The 20,028-nt window shown below is 39.8% G+C and overlaps 1 protein-coding gene across 1 annotated transcript; it reads left to right on the top strand.

Annotated features, from left to right (window-relative positions):
* Positions 1 to 290: 290 nt before the first annotated feature.
* UBE2N (ubiquitin conjugating enzyme E2 N) lies at positions 291 to 19,441 on the top strand. The gene is made up of 4 exons (XM_072401252.1): positions 291 to 438; positions 11,556 to 11,802; positions 13,302 to 13,442; positions 14,262 to 19,441. Exons 1-4 carry the CDS (start codon positions 409 to 411, stop codon positions 14,300 to 14,302), a joined length of 459 nt encoding a protein of 152 aa, XP_072257353.1. The 5' UTR covers positions 291 to 408; the 3' UTR covers positions 14,303 to 19,441.
* The last annotated feature ends 587 nt before the right edge of the window (positions 19,442 to 20,028 follow it).

Genomic DNA, 20,028 nt, shown 5'->3' with positions numbered 1-20,028 from the left:
TAATGTCCCCACCATAGTCACATGTCTCTAATATGATCTAGGGTCATTTTTGAGGGGTAGCAAATGAACCTAACTGCAAGTTTTCTTGGGGTGTGGAAGGAAACCCACACAAACCCAGCCCTGTATCTTTCACATATGTATCAGGAGTGAGATAAGGGGGCCGAATGGGAAGTAGCGACCCTGATTAGTGCCCTCCCAGCTTCTCCTGGGTGCTGAGCCTGCATTTTCCAGGCCTGGTTACATCATCAGCAAATAATGCAGCAGCACTCAGTCAGAACTACGTTTCCCGACATCCTCTAGGGCGCCATGATGACGTAGTCGGAAGCGGAGTCGCGCTCTCACTTGTGCGTGACAGGAGGATCCGGCGGCACGCAGAGTGAGTCGAGGCTGTATTCGCTATAAGACAAGATGGCCGGGCTTCCCCGCAGAATCGTCAAGGTAAATGTGCCAATGGTTGAATGGCTGTGTGGCGGGGTCCGTGTACTGCGGGTAGCAGGCGGTATGGCGGAAGGCTCCTGTCCTCCGCTCTCCTCTAATATAGCAGCCGGCCGGGGAGCGGGGCGGCCTGCTCGCTGCTGCTTTGGCTGGGTGAGAAGGAGGAAGTCCGGACTGGCCTGCCGTACAATTGGGGCTCCCCGCAGCGTACTGAGCGCCAGTCCCGAGAGACGGATGGTTCAGCTCCATCCACAGGCCTTCTATGTTCATTGAATGTAATACGGGGCCACACCCACCCCGCCTGAGACATCCCGCCCTGCAGCCCATAGCCGGGTGCCGCATCCCTGCCGGACAATGGCGGACATCACTGCGGATGTATAATGAACGCTGGGCCTGTGTACAAATCCCTATAAATGACGATCTATTCATACTGTAAATGTGAGGACTGAACGCTGTGTCAGATATTACAGCCCTGGCACACATTACTACAGCAATAAAACCTAAATATAATTGTCACCCGGCACCTGTCACTGTAATGACATTTATCTGTCAGCTCACATTTCTTATTTTACACTTCCCCTCCTCCATTGTGGGAGCCGCTAATTCATTGGCCACCTGGGTCAGGTCAGGATGAGGTAACTCCAGGCATGGGGGAGGTCATTCCACCGGGGCCCCCAGAACAGCCGTCACCAACCGGTGGTCCATGAGAACATTTTGGTGATGTGCCCCCAGCGGGGTCAGGAGAAGGACTCAGGCCTGCGATGGGAGAGTGCTCGGTTGTGGCGTCACTCTGCGAGAAGTTTCTTCCCCCTTTGAGTGACACACAGATCCCTGCGCATGCCTTAGTCAGTCCCCATGGGTTTTTGTGTGCTTCAGTAAGGTTTTTATTTCCAATACATGAATATAGGAATGTAGAATGCACTTAAAGCAATTCAAAAGCACCTTAAAATAATATCTGTAAACTTTCCGCAAGTACCTGCATTTAAAGCGTAAGTAAACCCAAAACAAAAAAATTCACACTTACCTTCAATCCTGCAGATTAGTCCATCCATTCAGATGTTTCTTCCATCAGGTCCAATGTTGTGCCAGTATCTCTTTGGCCACGAGCAGTCTTCTCTCTTCCACGTTCTTCTTCCTGCTTCACCCGATCTCACTCTGTGCTGGCGCGAGGTGACATAGATTGGGAAAAACTTGCCGATCTCACTGCGCAGGAATGAGATCAGCATTTTTTTTCCCTATTGATGAAAGGGCTTCTTCTGTGTATGCTCTGATCTTGGGGATGCGTGAAGTAGGTATCCCAGGAGGCTCTGCCCTCCCATTCATTCTTTATTGTCTAGAGCTAGAGGTGTGACACTCTACCCTGCGGGCTAAATCTGGCCCTCTTTTTTGGCTCCCCAAAGAATTCCAAAAACGAACTACATCTGGCCCACCCACCCACGTTACCACCTCACATCATCATTTTCAATACATGCAATACATAGACATTATTCCTGTACACCCATCATGTGACACAAAGCCTAGGCAATGATCACATGGTGTCTGACTACCAGGGGCATTGTGTTTGTTTCAATCCATTGGAGACTTGCATAGTGTAATGTTTAGTGTAAGACAGACTTGTGATGAGGATGAACAACACACAGCCTGCATGGATAGATAGAAATGAGTCTTTTCAAACCTAAAGTGTGTGTAGAGAGGTTTGTTTTTGTTAGTTATGGATGAAGTAGTAAACTTCCTCAATTTTTTCAAAAAAGTTTGGCCCTGACTTGGTTTAAGTTTTTAATTTCGGCCCTCTGTGTATTTGAGTTTGACACCCTTGGTCTAGAGTCTATCAAAAAAATATAATAAAAGGGTTGTCTACCCCTTTTATGTACAGTAAAAATTCTGAGTTTAAGTACGTTTTAAAGTAGAACTTTCATTAAAGAAAATCCTTTATAGCAGTAAAGCTGTTGGTCCGGTGCCATCCCGTCTTCCTTCTTTTTCACAGCACGGTCTGGACAACGGCTGTTGTCATCTTCTTTCTTCTCCCGATGACGTCACCTGCTCTCACACTGCATAGGGGAAGACTGGGTGACGTGCCTTCTCACTGCGCATGCATAAGCTCTGCACTTTTTTTTCCCCCCATTTCAGGAAAGCCCCTTCTGCACATACCTGATTTCAGACAGAAGGAACAGCCTCCTGGAATATGTGACATGCGTTGCAGTAAAGATGGAAGGGGAGGGGTCCTCCCCTTCAAATTCAAGAAAAAAAATGAAAAAACAAAAGTTTTCATTATAAAATGGTTCGTGTCACAAAGGTATTTGGACTGTTTGCATAAGACAACTGAACTGAGAGAGATGCATGCATTTATTTTTAATGACTCCTATCTGTATCCTATTATTGATGCGGGCCGTACATAACCGAGGACAGTGGACCCAGTTTTGTGCAAGTCCTGTGATTATTGGGATCCTTTTTCATGTCGGTGATAACAAACAGTCTAGGCTAGGCCAATTTCAAAGTACAAGCCCAACCCCTGCTGTCTGTAATGTTTATATGTTTGTTTGTTTTTTTATTTGGTCTTTGTTAAGGTTACGTACACACGTGCAATGGTTCTCGTCCAATATTTGGCTTAGGGACAATATTGGATGAGAATCTTGTGTGTGTGCAGCGCCATGTAAGTGTGGTTTTGCAAGATCATTCATTGTTTTTTGACATCTGCACATAATAATGCAGTGTACCCCCCAGACCCTTTTTGCTTGGCGGACTACCAGGCAATTTTCAGTAACCACCCAGTTTTTTTTGGGTGGTTACTAAAGAGTCGGGCCACAATACAGCAGGAGCTGCCACCCACCTACAATTTTTTGTACCCGGCTTAAAAAAATGTCTTGATTGAACACTATAATGGATGAGTGGAATCTCCAGAAGTAAACCATGAGGTTGGATCATTTGTTTCACCTAAAAACTGGAGATTGTCATAATGAGTGATTATCCAGCAGTCGGTTATTGTTTATGCTGAACAACAATTATTAAAGAGGAAGTAAACTCAAAAGTGCCCAAAACAAAAAAATACACTTGCCTTCAATCCCGCAGTGAAGTCAATCGGTCCAAAGGTGTCTTCCATTGGGGCCCGCGTCATCCCAGCATCTGTCTTCGGGCCGGCGTGCTAGGCATCGCCATCTTCTTTTTTCCGGGTTCTACATCACCCGACGCAGGAGCAAGATCGGGTGATGTAGTTTGGGGGGGGGGAACTTGCCAATCTCACTGCACATGCATGCAATTTTTTCCCTTTTTACAAAATCTTTCTTTCTACGTATGCCCAGTCGCTCAGGCATGCGCAGAAGGAGCACCCAAGAGCCTCCCGGGCTGCGTGACATAGCTATCCCAGGAAGCTCTGTGCTCCCATTCATTCTTCCAATTCATCCATTCAGGGTGTAGCACCGCGCAGTGAGATCGGCAGGTTTTTTTCCCATCTACGTCACCTGATCTCGCTCCTGGGTATGAAGAAGATGACAGAGCCAGGAGCGCCGCCCCGAAGATGGATGCTGGGTCAACGCAGGACCTGATGGAATAGACCTCCATATGGATGGGACTGCCCTGCGAGGTTGAAGGTAAGTGGATTTTTTGTGTTTTGGTAGATTTTGAGTTTAGCACCTCCTTAAGGAAAAAATGTAATTTTTTTAACACTCCTTTATTTTAAAAAGACAAAAATTGTGCAGCACCTCCCCTTTCCATCTTGATCGCCGCAATGCTCAAGACAGAATGGGAGCGCAAAGCTTCCTGGGATACCTACATCACACATCCCCAGAGACGCTTGGCTGCTCTTTCTGCATGTGTTCCTTCTTAGTCATGCGCAGAAGGAGCCCTTTCTTTAATGGAAAACATGCTGATCTCACGCATGCATTGTGCGAGATTGGGTGCTGTAGGAATAGGAACCCGTAAAAAGATGTTGGCTCCTGGCGCAGAGGACACCTGTGGCCGGGCTGAAGGGGCATACCAGGATGATGCGGGACCCAAACGAAGAAACCTACTGATCTGTGGGATTGAAGTTTTTTTATTTTATTTTGAGTTTAGTTTTGCTTTAAAAAGTTTAGGAATATTTGGCCTAGTGTATTGGAAGCTTTCATTATCGAACAGGGAGATTTACCTACCTGTTTGAAAATGTTTCTCTTAGCTGTGGGTCATGATGATCAGTCATCTTAAGGGCAGGCAGATATGACCCCATCTGTATTTAGAAAGGTCACACACACTTCATTTCAGAGAGTGAGAGTTTTGCACTTTATTATTAACATAGCCGCCCAGAGGATGCAGCAAAGAAATGTTTTCAGAAGTACTGAGTTGTGAAACCTAATTGGCTGCAGCATAGCTGTGATCTCATTCAGTTTGACTCCTTAATCACATTTACCTTTAATCCTGCAAATCCCTTGATGGTGCTGGTCCTTTCCTCGATCTGGTCCCGTGTCGTCTTGAAATTCCTCTTCGTCAGCGCTGGTTGCCGCCAACTTCGGTCTTTACTTCTGTCCTCTTCAGTCTTCTTTCTTCATTACCCGCTCTTACACTGCACAGGTGCGACACCTGGAGACGTAGCTGCTGTGCAGGAGAAACAAAGAGAGAGCCGTTCTCGGGCATCTGCGAAAGGAGCAGCCAGAGCCTCCTGGGATTCGTGACGTAGGTATCCGGGGAGGCTCTGCGCTCCTATTAACCTCCCTAGCAGTCTAATTCTGTCCAAATTTCCATGCAAAAAGCGGTACAATTTTTTGCATGGAAATTTATTTTTCATTGTAGGCTGTAATTCTTAGGCATAACTCAATGATATTTAATAATAAACTTTAAATAACAAAACACAAAAATCTGGTAAAAAAAATATTTAAACATGTAATGTAACTGTATAGTACAGACATGGGCAAACAGCATGTTTCAGGAGAAGGACCCCGTTGGGTGGCGGTGCCCTGGCCAGAGCCATAGAACACGTCCCCTGGATCTAAGCCTGCGATGGAAGAGTGGGCGGGTTGTGTGCAGTGACAAAGCGCGTCCACTTTCCCTTTGCAGGCTCTGACCTTGCGATGGAAGAGTGGGCAGGCTGTCTCACGGCACACAACCCGCCCACTCTCCCATCGCAGGCTTAGATCTGCGATGGGAGACTGGGCGGGGTTATGCCATCATGATGTCACGTTCAGTGGTGTCATTATGGCATTACCCCGCCCACTCTCCCATTGGCCTGGCCCCTCTGTCAAATTTTTTTTCTGGATTGTGACCCCTGAGTCAAAAATTTTTCCCCTGGTATAGTAGCACATATAATATATATATTACTATATATATTATATGAATATTTTTTTTTTGTTTTAGACTCAATACAGCCCTTTTGTATTGAATTCAATACAAAATTTTTGAATTTCCCACCAATCCTCCCGCCCTCACTGACGCACGTACCGACGTAACAGGAAACCCTGTAGATCTTGTCTCTGCACTTCGCGGCTGGAGATTGGAGGAGCAGGACGTGTCCCCAGGACTTGCGGGGACCAGCAGGACGCCGGGGCAGAGCGATAGAGCAAGGTAAGTGGGTTTTTTTTTTTTTAAAAGTGACCCCGAGTATGACTCGGGATTACCACTTTTTGCATGTAAAATCCACCCCGAGACACTCAGGATTACCACTAGGGGGGTTAGTCTTGACCGTCTAGGCGAGTGTTGCACTAAAATAAAAGAAAAAAAAACTTTTACCTTGCATAGAAGGGTTATCTACCCTTCTATGTAAAGTAAAAGTGTTGATTTTAGGTACGCTTTAAGTACAATGTATTTGAATTGCTTCAGTCCCAATACAAGTCTATGCAAATCAATAAAAGTAGGTTAAATGCAGGTCAAAAATAGGGCAGAGTGAGGTTAAAGCACCTGCAATAATTTCTGAATGATCTTGGAAGCCTTTTAATTTTTTTTTCAAAACATGCTACATTTGCTTATTAAAGCCTGCAAATGCTGGCCCCGCCAGGGTCAAAAAATTTCTAACATATAAGTAGCTTTACCGTAGGCATGTCAAACATTCTCTCTGCCTTTGCTTTTTTTTCTGCTTAATTGATAATGACATAAAGGAATTGCCCACAACAGCCCATGAAATAGCCTTTGAGTCAATTGTCCAATTACCTTTGAGCCCTTGAAATGAAGTGATTGTGTATATAGATATATATTATATATAATGTGTGTGTATGTGTGTATATATATATATATATATATATATATATATATATATATAATATATATATATATCCGTGTGTGTATATATACATACATATATCCGCTGCAATCATCAAATCCTTTTTTGACCTTTGCAAAACAGCGAACATACCTGCATTATCATCATTTGTTTTTCTGAAAACGTCCTTTTGGCAATTCTATCAGCAAAGTTATTTGAGGATAAACTTGGGTGATAGAATATAAAAAACCTCATTATGCTTGCATTTGTATGTTGCATTCTTCAGTATTCTGATATTTCAACATGCAGAGGGGAGAGTTTGGTTATTAAGGTAGGAAGGACCTCTAATTGCTGTGTAAACAAACAAAGTTGACTACAGTGACTACAGTTTTAGTTATAGGCAACTAAATGTTTTTTCCACTGAAATGTACAGCTTTCCCTTTAAACAGGATATGGCCTAACCAGGCAGTAGAGCGGCCCCCTGTACTACTGTCCTGTAAAGTTGATGTTAATTATTTTTTTGTAGTGTTCAATCGCAATATCACCACAGAGCTGTCTATTGTTTGTACTGACTAGAAATGCAAATGTGCTGAATTTACCCACTCCTCCTACACATTTTGCTTAGTAGGCTTTTAAAAAGGTTTTGGGTGCATGTCCTTAGGATGGGGCTTATATAGTCCATTTATTGGATTTAACCCCTTCACTGCTGCTTTGTAAGCTGCCATTTCTGTGCCTTAGTTAAGGCAGTCCTATTCCTAGTGAGAAATAATGTGAGCTGCAGTTTCTGACCTCATTGTAACAAATCCTGCTTGCCTGGTTGGTGTTCTGATCCTCTGCCTTAAATACCTTCTAAATCACTGACCCAAAATGAACATACAGCTACAGTGTTCAGCTAATTATCACACAGTTATCTTCATCGTGGGTGGATGGCGCAGTGATTAGCTGCTATCTTAACTTGAACAGTTATCTTGTCTGCAACAACCATCATTCCCTGTGAAGAGCCAAGTTAATAGAACTATCCAGAATTCACGATATTAGTTCAGATTTAAAGTATAATGGATGGGTATAATATATATAAAATAGTACAATAATATGGGTCTGGCCATTTTGCTGGGAACAACAGTTAAGATACCTAATTAAAATATTGGTATTTTTTTCTTATGCTGCAAGTAAAAACACAAATGTGTAGTTAAAAAGCTGGTATGCTTTTGAGGAAACCTGCAGAGAAAATGACTGCTTTTGCTGACCACCTGGTGATCTTTGTACTGAAGTCACTTAATCCACAAAGCAGCCAGGAAAGGAAAGAATAGTTAAAAGTTGAAGTCTTCTTACTTCCTCATTATGGGCTTCCTTTAAAGGGAATGTAATTACTCCCCTGTCAATTCAACCTGGATTTGCCCCTTTATTCGCTAGAACATATAGCTTTTACTATGTTACTGCTGTGCTCTTTTGATAATTTGCTACTAGGTGGCAAAGAAAATTTGAATTTTAACATGCATTGAAACAAGCTGTGCAGACTCGAATGGCTGTGCACAAAAATACAGCCAAATTGACCGAGGAATTATTTTAAATATACCTCCTATTATTTTAGCATATTGTTTACAATTCGGTCCGTAACAGTGTACCAGGGTAATGTACACCATCACCGGTGTACATCAGTTACCTTGCTAAGTTAAGTTCTGCAATTTCCTGGTATGTGTTGCATTTTTTACAAAGCACCTTGAATCATTGGCCCAAAATTGGCATGGGGTCCGCAGTTCTGCCTAAATTAGGATTAAACCTGTACCTCCATCTGGTGCTTTTTCTGTAAATTAAAGAGGAAGTAAATTTGTTGGTGGATGGTGAGCTTCTGCCATATTCTCCAATTTTGCACAGCATACTTGTGATTACGGCACACACTTCCTTTTTTTTACAGCTGCCCTGCAGCAATGACAAGTCCAGGACCTGTCTTTGCCACATCAGAGGAAGGTGCCAACTTGGCCGCCAACTCCCAGCAGACTTCTAAGAAGACAGCAGTTCTATTCAGCCAGTGGGTGGTCAGTGGCCTCGAGTAGCAGGCTGTGCAGAGGTGCCCAGCTCTACATACATGGTGCATGCACTGTAAAATTTTGAGATAAAGCAAAAGCCACCAGGAGCCAGGAATATATTTTTGCATGTCCCTTTTGTCAATTGGCTTCTGGTGACTTTTTATTTTGAGTAAAGGTCCACTTTAGGTAAAAAATACCAAAGCCTGTACATTTGGCAATTAAATGACAGTTATTGGGGCTTACATTTGACTCTGATGAGGTATTGCTGCAGGTACAACCTGGTTTGGGGCTCCGGTAGTCTTGTTCAATGATTGATTGGAAGACTAACACTTATACACCATTACACATTTATACACTACTAAGTGCTTGCAGAAAAATTATCGCCTGATTTTTTTTTTTTTTTTAGTTTTGGCCAGATTCATTTTAATCACATGGATTTTTTTTCCCCTAAATTATGACTGGGTATGTTAGTTCTGTGTTTGACTTTTGCTGTTATGGGAACTGAAACAAATTTGAAAGGGAAAGAAAAATACCATATTTTTCGGCGTATAAGACGCACTTTTTCTTCACCAAAACTGGGGGGGAAAAGTGGGTGCGTCTTATACACCGAATACATGTTAAATATAATAAAAAAAAATCATACTCACCCGATACCGCGATCCCGCGATGCTGTGGGCTTCTTCTTCTCCTCGCTCTCCTCCCGGCTGCAGCGCGTGATTAGAAGGCGATACATTGACACAGAGTGATTTTTTAGTATTTTGTTCAGAATCTTTTTTTTCTAGGTTTTTCTCGTTTAAAATTGGGTGCGTCTTATAGGCCGGAGCGTCTTATACGCCGAAAAATACGGTACTTATATTGTGTACGTTCAGTAGATTGTGCTTTGGAAGTATTTATATGGCCAGCCTAATATGGGCCGACTCCATTATCTTGTGCTTTGAGGTCACTTGTGAGAACTAGGAAGCAAGCCAGGGTTTTCTTCTCCAGCATAATATCCTTTGCTACTTGAGTGCTTGACATGCTTCTTCGATAAGTAGAAGTGGATTACGGATGATGTGCGTCAGTCATGATGTGTGATATGTATGATGGGAGCCATTATCAACCTGAATGTTAACATATCAGGCCTGTAATGTTCAACCAATAGCATCTGTAAATGTTCCTTTTTGTTGATACAAACTTGCATGCACAAAGAAATGTATGTTATTTCCTTCCAGGCTCAATAAATAGATTCAAAGTGTTGGTTAAATAGCAATTCACTTGGTGGACAGTTAATGCGGTTCATCTAACACTACGGCTGTGCTAAGTTCAGAAAGTTCCCTCAACTTACCCTAATTAGTTCTGTGTCATTCTACAATCTGTACATCTAGTAGAAACTCTCCCATGCCCCTTTTGTCTATCCCAATTTTCTAAGCTGTTTGTATAAAGATGAAATTTTTTTTAATGAATATTCACTAATAACCATAACAAAGTGTAGTTCTACCCCCTATAATGCTACACCTAAAAAATGTATTTCCTCACTCATCTTTGCATATCTTTAACACCCACCTATTCATTTTTATCTATTTAATATTCTGGCTCTTTTAGGAGACTCTCTAATATTTTCTGTAGGATGGAATTCACCCAGTTTAATGGAACACATGCTCTCTATCCCCCCAGATGAGAAGAATATCCACTTTGATTGAAAATGACAAAAATTCCATAGTCATTTCCTGGCAATAGATAATAAAATCCTACATAGTAAGCTGTTGTTTTACCTTTATTAGAAATACACCTACATGTTTAGTACGCATAATAATGCACAACGGAGAAATGCTGCTTGTAGAATCCACACAGTGTATGTGCTATATCTTAGTTTCATAAAAGTAGTTTCTATTTCCTGGCGGTGACTTCACAAAGCCAGTGAATGTAATATTTGGTGACCTCAAGACACTGGAAATAGGAAATGCTTTCACAAAAGTAAGCTTTGGTGTGTACACAGCAGTGGGATCCTACTGTGAGCAATACTTACTAGCACATGGAGTATGTTTTGTGTACTTTGTAGTTATAGTTGGAAGCAGTAGCACCACGCTATTTTGTGTTTTTTAGCCCATTCATGGTTTCACATAAAAGGCATGTTTGAATGTTGTTGGTAGCTGTGTAAAACTTCTAGTTACTGATATATTTTATGCAAGAAGCAGTTGTGGTGGTAGGGCATGAAGCTGGTTTGTGCCACAGTGACGATGGTTTGTTGGCATCTAAAGTGGATAAATTAACTGAAATCTTTAAAAAAAAAAAAAAAAACTGTGATCAAGCAGGTTCTTTAATGCAGAGGGACATTTTATGTCTCTTCTGCAAAAACATTTACCTACCTGTTTGCAATTTTTTATAACGTATACTGCACATGCACAGCTCTCAGTGGCTGGACAGAGAGATAGTTGCGTGGTGTGGCATGCGGAAATCATACGTCTACTTTTATAAATTATGTTGAAAAACAAATTAACAAGTAAACACTTCTGTAGTAGAAAAACAAAAACATCTTTGCTTTGATGACTCCAATTTAAAGGTAACATATTTATGTAGGCTATAATCTAGGGCTGTAAGCAGTTCATGCACTGTGTAGTAAGACCTGTGTCCCCAGTATTTCAGTTTTCCATCTCTTATTTGTCATCTGTAGTTGGGATGTAGTGGAGTTGTTTCCCAGCTCTTTATGTCCCATGTTGTGTCTCATATATAGATTCTTATAAATGGTTAGTTCTAACTCTGACAGATTTCATGATAAATGTTCTATAAAGTACACCATTGCTGAAATGTTAGTTATGTGGCTGTATCTAATTTAAATACTTCTAGATAACCGAGAAGTCTGCTGATGAATTGATAAAAATGTTTGAATACTTTGATTATCTAAGCCATCAAGCACATAACATATAGTTGTGTAATTTAGGTTTGCTCTTGTTTTACAGGAAACCCAGCGCCTTATGGCAGAACCAGTTCCTGGCATAAAAGCTGAACCAGATGATAGCAATGCACGGTATTTCCATGTTGCAATTGCAGGTCCACAGGATTCACCTTTTGAAGGAGGGACATTTAAACTGGAATTATTCCTTCCTGAAGAGTACCCAATGGCTGCTCCTAAAGTACGCTTCATGACCAAAATCTATCATCCAAATGTAGACAAGTTGGGAAGAATATGTCTAGATATATTGAAAGGTAACACTAATCCTAAAAAATATTACAACTGATTGCTCTTTTCTTTAAATACACTAAATTCTAAACCTTCACTCAGTCAGTGGTGATACATCGTTTGGTTCTTTTGTTATATCATGTTCCACCTTCATAGTGCCACTGCCAGGGAAGAATGATGTGATGCAATTCCCATTGGGCTTCATGAAAGAATACCTTGGGCCATTACTGGGGGATGAGTCACTCCTTTAATCAAGTATTTAGATTCATGACTTTATTTGACTGGACTGGAAGACGTGGTCCACGGCTCTGGCCGGAGCGCCCCCCCCCCCCTAAGAGGAGGCTGGGGACCTCTGACCTAGAGCACCTTCTCTTTCCTTGCTTGGGGTCACCTCACTAGCACGAGAGGCAGAACCTGTATTTTACAAGTATTTCAAAACCTTTTTTTTTTATTGACTGCCTCACATTTTTAGTGGTGGTTTTTACTTTGTCGGCCTGAAATTTATTTTTAACACGCATTGCTATTGTGCATGTCGGTTGGATTAGTTTACCCGGTCTTGTAATTGAGACCGGGCACAGTGATATTTTACCACTTTACATGTCTTAAGCACTAAATTGCTGTCCAATATAACAGTTATATTATTGATTAAAGAAATAACAAAAAAACGATCTTAAAAGAAGCCTAAACTTTGGATACCTTGATTTTTATAGTTTTGAATACCCTAATATTGCAGTGATCCACCCCGAAATTTTTTTAAGCTGGGTGTGAAGAAATTGAAGGCAGGTGGAAGCCCCTGTATTGTAACCCAACTCATCAGTAGCCACCCAAATACAGCCGGGTGGTTGCTGGAAAGTGCGGCGTGGTGCGCCCGGCTAAAAGGGCTTGGGTGAACACATCACTCGTATGATGAAAACTATGCTGAATGCTATATTTAGCGCCTCATAACATAGCTGTACTTCCAGCTCCCCCCATATCAGAGAGGCAATTGTGGGACACCAGATCTACTGTTTTGCCTCCTTCCCTGTGTTTTGCCATTCACAATCCACAGTTTGTGATGATGTTACAGCGTACAGTTTTGTGTTCAATAGTTTTTTTTTTTAAAGCAGACTACATACATGGTTTCCTCCATAACTCATTGTGTTCAGAGTTGGGCTTTAAAAGATTAATACTGGAATAAAAAATAGCAAAGAAAACTTTTAAATTGAGGAAAATCATGTTGTCAGTGTGCACAGTAGCATCTTCCTGGTCTTTGTCAAGTGAAATCCCACATGGGTCTTTCCATAGTAGGATCCCTCCTCCAGCACCCACCTTACAGTGTTTCTGTTATGTGAAACCTGCAGCATCTAGTGCTCATGTCTGTTCTGTTTGGGATACTCATTGAAAAAAAAAATCAGATTTATTACAAATGTTTCAGGAAATTGTCTTGACACGTACAATATTTGGCTCCTTCACCATTGGTGTATGCAAAGCTTGTGGTATTTCTTTATATCTTTGACAGTCTGTCTTTTCTCTTATCTGTCTATAGATAAATGGTCTCCAGCTCTGCAGATCCGTACAGTGCTTCTATCAATTCAGGCTTTGTTAAGCGCACCCAATCCAGATGATCCATTAGCAAATGATGTAGCTGAGCAGTGGAAGACAAATGAAGCCCAAGCTATAGAGACAGGTATACTAGCACAAATGCATATTTCAGTTTTATCAGAGCCACATATTGACTATTGCCTTGCTACGTGACTTTCATTTTAGGCAATTTAAGTTATGTTGTGTTTTGCCTTGAAAACCTCTTAGTTTATACATCTTAAGCACTTGCATTGACTTTATAATTTAGTCACCTTGTTGATTTTACCATCAGCAATTCTTATACCTAATAATTCTGCAGTAATCTTTATACATATGGCATCGAAGTCTCCAAACCTAAACCCCAAATGGTTTGTTGACTAAACAAATGTACTGTTTTAAGAAGAGGATGGCTAGCAGTTTTAGCAGTTTTGTTTCTGCTGAGATGTTTTATTATAGATGTCTATAGAGATGTCTTTATTATACTTAAATAGGAATGCTTTATACTTGTCTGCTAAGCTCTTTATTCACAATTATTTTGTTTAATCCCTTTTGTGAATATTTGTGAGAAAGAAGTATTATTGATATGATTCACTTCTTATACTCTTTCAATGCCTGTGATAGACAACTTCAACACTAAAAAAAAAAATTATCCTTGGACTGTTTTTAAGCATTTGATAAACAGCAGTTTGTTGAAATGGGGCAACTCGGTAAGCAGTAACTTTACCCCATGAACAGGTCCCAACTCTTTTGCAGTGTCACCATTATAGTATATTGAAAAGACTGTGGTGGTTCTGCCACTTCTAGTGCTGCTAGATGACCAGAAAGTAATTTTCTAATTATGTAGCGACCTAATCCTAATGTAATTGCTTTGAAAAACTGATGTGTTGTAATATTGCGACTGACATGTTTCCTCTCTTCCTTGCAGCCAGAGCATGGACTAGGCTATACGCCGTGAATAACATTTAAACTCATCTTGCTCTTCAAGTGTGCATCACTTCTTCTGTTCTGCCAAGATTTCTTCCTTATATTTTTCTTTGCGTTCAATGGACACAGTCTTAAAAAAAAAAAAATAATAAAAATAAAAAAATACAGAATAAAAAAAAAAGCCCAGACATGGTCAGTCTTTGGTGATTAAGTGCACAATAGCAGATCTCACGTCTTGTCCTGATTCACTGTTGTACCGCATGAGCAGAGGCTGTAGATTATCATCAGCATGTTCCTTAAGGATGAAGAGGTGGCAAGACCTCTGTAACTTCCATTTTAGCATCCTGATTTCAGTGTGAGCACTGTGAATGGAAATAGTCTAGGGTTGTTGCTGTATCCTTCCTTTTTGTTTTCTTCCCCTTTTAACAAACGGATACCTCCTTTTTATTATTAATATTGTTTGAAAACGGCTAACGTGTTTCTGTAGTATGTTGGCCCCCTAGCTCGCTTCTGTAGACAGACAAGCTTGACCGAAGACAGAGAAAATTAAATTGTAAATCCAGTGTGACCCCCTTATTAAATTATCACTAACTTCTCTTTGAGTGTTAAACCATCCAAAGCTTGTGACCATTTTGTATGGCTTGTCTTGGAAATCTGTAAATCTTATGTTTTAGTAAAATATTTTTTTGTTATTCTACTTTTGCCTTTGTACAGTTTTTCCTTTAACACATGCAAATTTCACAAATGATTATATTGGAAGTGTGAAAGGGATGCTCGTCAACACAAACCTGTATTTGAGTTGTGAATATAGTTGGATTTGTTAGAATTCTAATTGCAATGGTATAACAGTAAAATAATTTTCTGAACAGTTCTCCAGTCGGGTGCTATGTTCAAATGTGAGATGTACAGCAGTATGCCACCTATTTAGGGCATTGTATACCTGTTCATTTTTACAAACTACGTAAAAAGTTGCAGTCCACGTCCTTTGTTTTTTAAGGGAACTAAAAGCAAAAACTGTGTCCCAAGGCTTGGTGGAAATCTGCCTTTCTCTGAATCGGATGCCAAACATGAGTTAGTGGCTGTGTTCATATAAGGCTCCCTGCATGCTTTGCTTTCTTTGTAACAAATTACCTGTACATAAATAAGCAAGTGTACAGTAGGAGGAACCCTTGAACCCTATTATTCTCAAGAACAAACTTAACACATTTAAATGTTAAATGACTGTAAAAAATTACTTGTGAGAATGAAATGTATCTTTTAAATTTACTCTTGTATAGATTTTTACCACTTTTTTCCTTTGCATTTATACAGCTGCTTATATTGCTGATTTATCGGATGGTGTGTATTTACAGAGGTGAGGTTTTCACATTCAGGACATAGGATAGTGTAATAACATAGCTTCGCTTCTAATCAGTGATCCATTAAGGATAACAGTGGATATAATTAAATTGGCAAAAGTAAAACATGATTTCATTCTTAGTAGCTTCAGAGACATGCTGCAGTAACATCTGTAACCCAGCATCTGTCAGGGTTACAGTATAGAATCCGCCATCACCATGTCATTTTACAGCCAGCAAGTCAGAATGTCCAATATGTATTCATTTTCTGGCTTAGTAATTATAAAAGCAAGAATGAAGATGTCAGAACCAGGTCTTGCACCCTTAAAGGAAAATTCAGCATAATATACTACTGTATTTCTGTGTAAAGGTTTCCTTCAAAACAGGTTCATTCTTTTATAGAATACGTTCATAGGATGAGACCATGGGCACATTAGGAGGTAGCTGTTTGTGAACTTAGCTAGTGTTGGCCTTTGGTAAATATTCCACTATCCATTTATAAAGAAGTCCATGTAAACATATTTAGTTACCTCAGTCTATTATTTTCTCTGAATGTATTTGTTTATCTTCCAGTCAAATTGCCCATTTATGTCATACCATCATGACTTTCCTCACAGACATCTATATATATTTATATATATATACCCCAACTCAACCCCATGTGTTTGAGCAGAATTGTGTTCAAGAATGTTGAAAATGCATTGAAGCAGGTATAGAGTTTTGGTGCAAAATAAACCATAAAGTATGAGAATATTAGTTACTTTTAGTAACTATTAGTTACCTAAACAGCAGCGCATTAGCTTTAAGCCCCAACACTTTCATATGGCAGGTGAAAAGGAGACGTGGAGTAAGGGTGTTCACTAGGAACATGTAAAAAATAAGCTCCAGTTATAGATTGGCACAAGGCATGAATATAGCAGAATAAGAATACCTGAGCACTCCTTCAGAAGCTGTTCGTAGCTTGGCTGTCATACCAACTCTCTGGCTTCGAATCTCTGTTTATGTGCAAGAATGGAAGTAAGATATAGTAAATTGTGACCTGGATATGTGCTATCTTCAAATCAAACTGTTTAAGCCTGCAGACAGCATACCAGTTGGTGAGCATTCTCAATAACTATGCTATAGCAGGCCTTATTATTTATTCCATATTTAGTTGCAACAGAATAAATCTCTACTCCACTTTGTTATGGAACTAATGACTTTTATGGGTATGATTAGTCTGTTGAATGTATAGAATTAGTGCATCACATTGGCAAAATAGCCCTGTTGTGAAATGGGAGATTGCGGATCGAAATTATTTAATCTTTCTACTTGCAGATTTTTGTTTAGATTGGAAAACATTTCAAGTTGTCCAATACATTTTCTTGGTTTTAGATAGGTATTGGGTGCTGTAGTGAGATTGGTGTTCTCATTTTGTGGTATTGCTCTTAGAATATAAGCTATTAGTGTAAGGCTTGTCTATGAATTCTGTGGGCGAACCGTCCCTTGTATGAATTCCATTATCAACATTCAGTTCAGTGGGAATAGTTCATTTTTTCACAAAATCGAAACATTCTCAAGCTGTAAATTTAAACTAGGTCCTGTCATAATAAATCTCCTATTATGTTTCACTGTAGCCATGTATATCTTCTATTTGTTGTGGGTAAAACCCTGGCATGTATATAAAGGTAACATATAATTTAACTAAAGAAATTGTAACCTGAAGGAAAACTCTATAAACTGTGAATTTTGTGGTTCAATCTTTCAGTGTCATTTTATAGTGCATGCAAAGAAATCTGATTCCCATAACTGTACTGAATGGTGCCATACATAATAATACATGTGATCTTAGCGTTTTGTTTTCCTGCACCCACTAGTTTCCTGTCACAGGATTCAGTGACTGGGATATGTGAAAAAATATTTTCCATTTGTGTTTGTGTGCTTCTAATCTATTGCTTTACCACCTTGCTGTCCTGTTTTGTAATTATGTATAATAGGGATTAGCAGTGAATACCTAAATTTAACAGATACCTAGTCTGATTTAGATGTTTATCTGGATACTTTCTCACAGCTCTCTCCCTTTAGCTGCAACTCTCTGTATTTCTAAGTTGTGTATGTTGCTTAATCGGTCATCATTTAGTGGAATATATTCCTACTTTAGGCTAGTGCTTCACATATTTTATCTCTTGTGAGAAAGAAATAGAACTAGTTGTTGACAGCTATTTTAGTCCGTATATTGCAAATGGAGCCATGGTTAACAAAGAGCTGATCTAATATAAGGAATTGCTCTTACTGTTCTTCAAATTCCTTGAATGGCTTTCTCTGCTTCAAAACGCTGCATAGCTAAAAGCATACCCGGTAAAAGGCTGGTGGAGAAAAGCTTTGTTATATGATTTAGGAAGGCACTCCAACATGTAATGTGGTGAAGCCTTTGCTATCTAAATGCATCTAATCTACGGCTTATGTATCATTAGCACGTGGATATGTGACTTGGCACTTACTGTATACATTATTATACTGTCTCCTAATCCTGGCAGAAGAAACCATTTATTGGGTAAATCTTGGCACATTAGCTGTGGTTACTTTGTAATCTCTGACAATTACAGTGAGGATCTGCCTTATGTTCTAAAGGTAAAAGAAACCCATTAGGAACCCCCAAAAAATTGGAATGTTGCATTCCAATCCATGTTTTAAGGTTGTCATTTTATTTACGCACACAGGGCTCATCTCAAATTCTAATGTACAGAGGCTGTCATCTGACATCGTTCACAGAACAGAACGGCACTGTATGTACAGTGCTCGTTCATTCATCTTTCAGTCTAGCATTAGTTGACCAGGAAGAGAAGTGCAGCCATTGAAGTGTAAAGCTTCTAAAATATGCACATAGTTGTCCTAGGGCAGGGACAACTTAAATCATGGATAAATGAGTGGCAATTTCTTTCTAGTCTTTACTTACTGTTCAATTATTTACAGCTTGTTAACTCATTTAATACGGAACTGTGTTCACAATGGTCTTGGTATTAACGTCAGCTGCCCTGAGACAAACTAGTCTGAAATTGGTGATATCTGTTCAGTTCTATGAACATCTGTAGTATACCCTTCAATAGCTTCCAATATCTTGGCACAGCTGATTACCAATCGGAGTTCTTTACACCACTCCAGGCTGTGTTGTTTGTGATGTATAAGTGGAAAGAGTTTAACTGTATCTTAGGAACCCTTTAACTTAGAGGAGTGTTTAATAAACTGAAAGCTGTCAAACACTTTAGATAGAGAAGAAATCATACTGCAGTGTGTGATGGATGGACCTTTTACCCAGTAGAATAATAAAAATACCTTTGTTGGTGTAGCTTGGCAGGTAAAAACCAGCACTTCTTGTAAATGAACTAGTTTTCCACTTGAAATAAAATCTTTAAACATCACATACCATGCACAAAAAAGCATCTTCAACTATGGCTATGACTGAATTTGTTACAAGTCCTTTTTATAAATGTTTTTCTTCTGGCTATGGAGAAAACCTCACTTTTCAGATAGCCTGTAAATAATAGTTCATTTGTAACCTACCACTGACCACTGTTTTGGATTCCATGTGTTTCTTTTTATGCATGCAAGTCAATTCCTGTTATGTGAACTCTGAATGCAATATATTTTTTTCACCTTTGTCCTGTTCCTAAAAAGCATTTTTCATACAAAAGTGTCCCGTGAAATGGTCCTGAGATTCTAACTGTTCAGCTGCTCATGCAGACTTCTATATGTTAATAATTCTTTAAATGTAACTGTGACAGTTCATTATGAATGTTTATTAGGTCTTCTCTAAAAATGGCATGTCTCAATGTAAGATAACATTACAAATAAAAGGAAGAACGTGGTTTGAGTCCTGATTTTCTTCCAGGGATTTTTAATGGCTTTGTTCTACAAATACAGTATTGTAAGCTATCTTCAAATGATCTTTCAGATGCATAGGAAATGAATCAGTTGATGTGCATCAGGAAAAAAAAAAATCAGATTTATGTATGTTTAAAAAGGGCTTGTGGCCACTTCAAAATGACTGCATAGTTGTGTTTGAACGCAGGCTTCCCTAATGGATAAAAATTTAAAATAAAACAAAGCAAAAAATAGACCTTTTATAGACTGAGACCCAGGAGAATTCCTTACAAACTGTATTAGACCTAACGGTTTGGGTGTGCTGTGTGCAACCAAATGGAGCTGAGCTGATGACCTGAACCTGGGAACTGCCTGAATCTTCTTAAAGATGAAATAGTACCAAACGTCTAGAACTGACCACCAACAGCCTATACTTCTTCATCTAGAAACAATAGCAGCAGAGTGTCTTGATTCCAATCTTGTTTCTTGCTTTCAAGCTAAATGAGGAATAAAAAAAAGATTCTACCTTTTATTCTTCAGCTTTGAATTCTAAAACATGCCTCAAAGCTATTCACACACAATTTGAAAGTT

Source organism: Pyxicephalus adspersus, chromosome 2 (assembly GCF_032062135.1).
Source record: "Pyxicephalus adspersus chromosome 2, UCB_Pads_2.0, whole genome shotgun sequence".
Classification (NCBI taxonomy): Eukaryota; Metazoa; Chordata; class Amphibia; order Anura; family Pyxicephalidae; genus Pyxicephalus; species Pyxicephalus adspersus.
Note: the sequence above shows the minus strand (reverse complement) of the source record. Positions and strands in the feature narration are given on the sequence as shown.

Excerpts from the sequence above, each read along its gene's own strand:
- UBE2N (XM_072401252.1), top strand. The coding sequence starts at position 409 with ATGGCCGGGCTTCCCCGCAGAATCGTCAAG. Across the intron at positions 11,803-13,301 it reads ATGTCTAGATATATTGAAAG|ATAAATGGTCTCCAGCTCTG; the intron begins GTAACACTAATC and ends ATCTGTCTATAG. Across the intron at positions 13,443-14,261 it reads AGCCCAAGCTATAGAGACAG|CCAGAGCATGGACTAGGCTA; the intron begins GTATACTAGCAC and ends TCTTCCTTGCAG.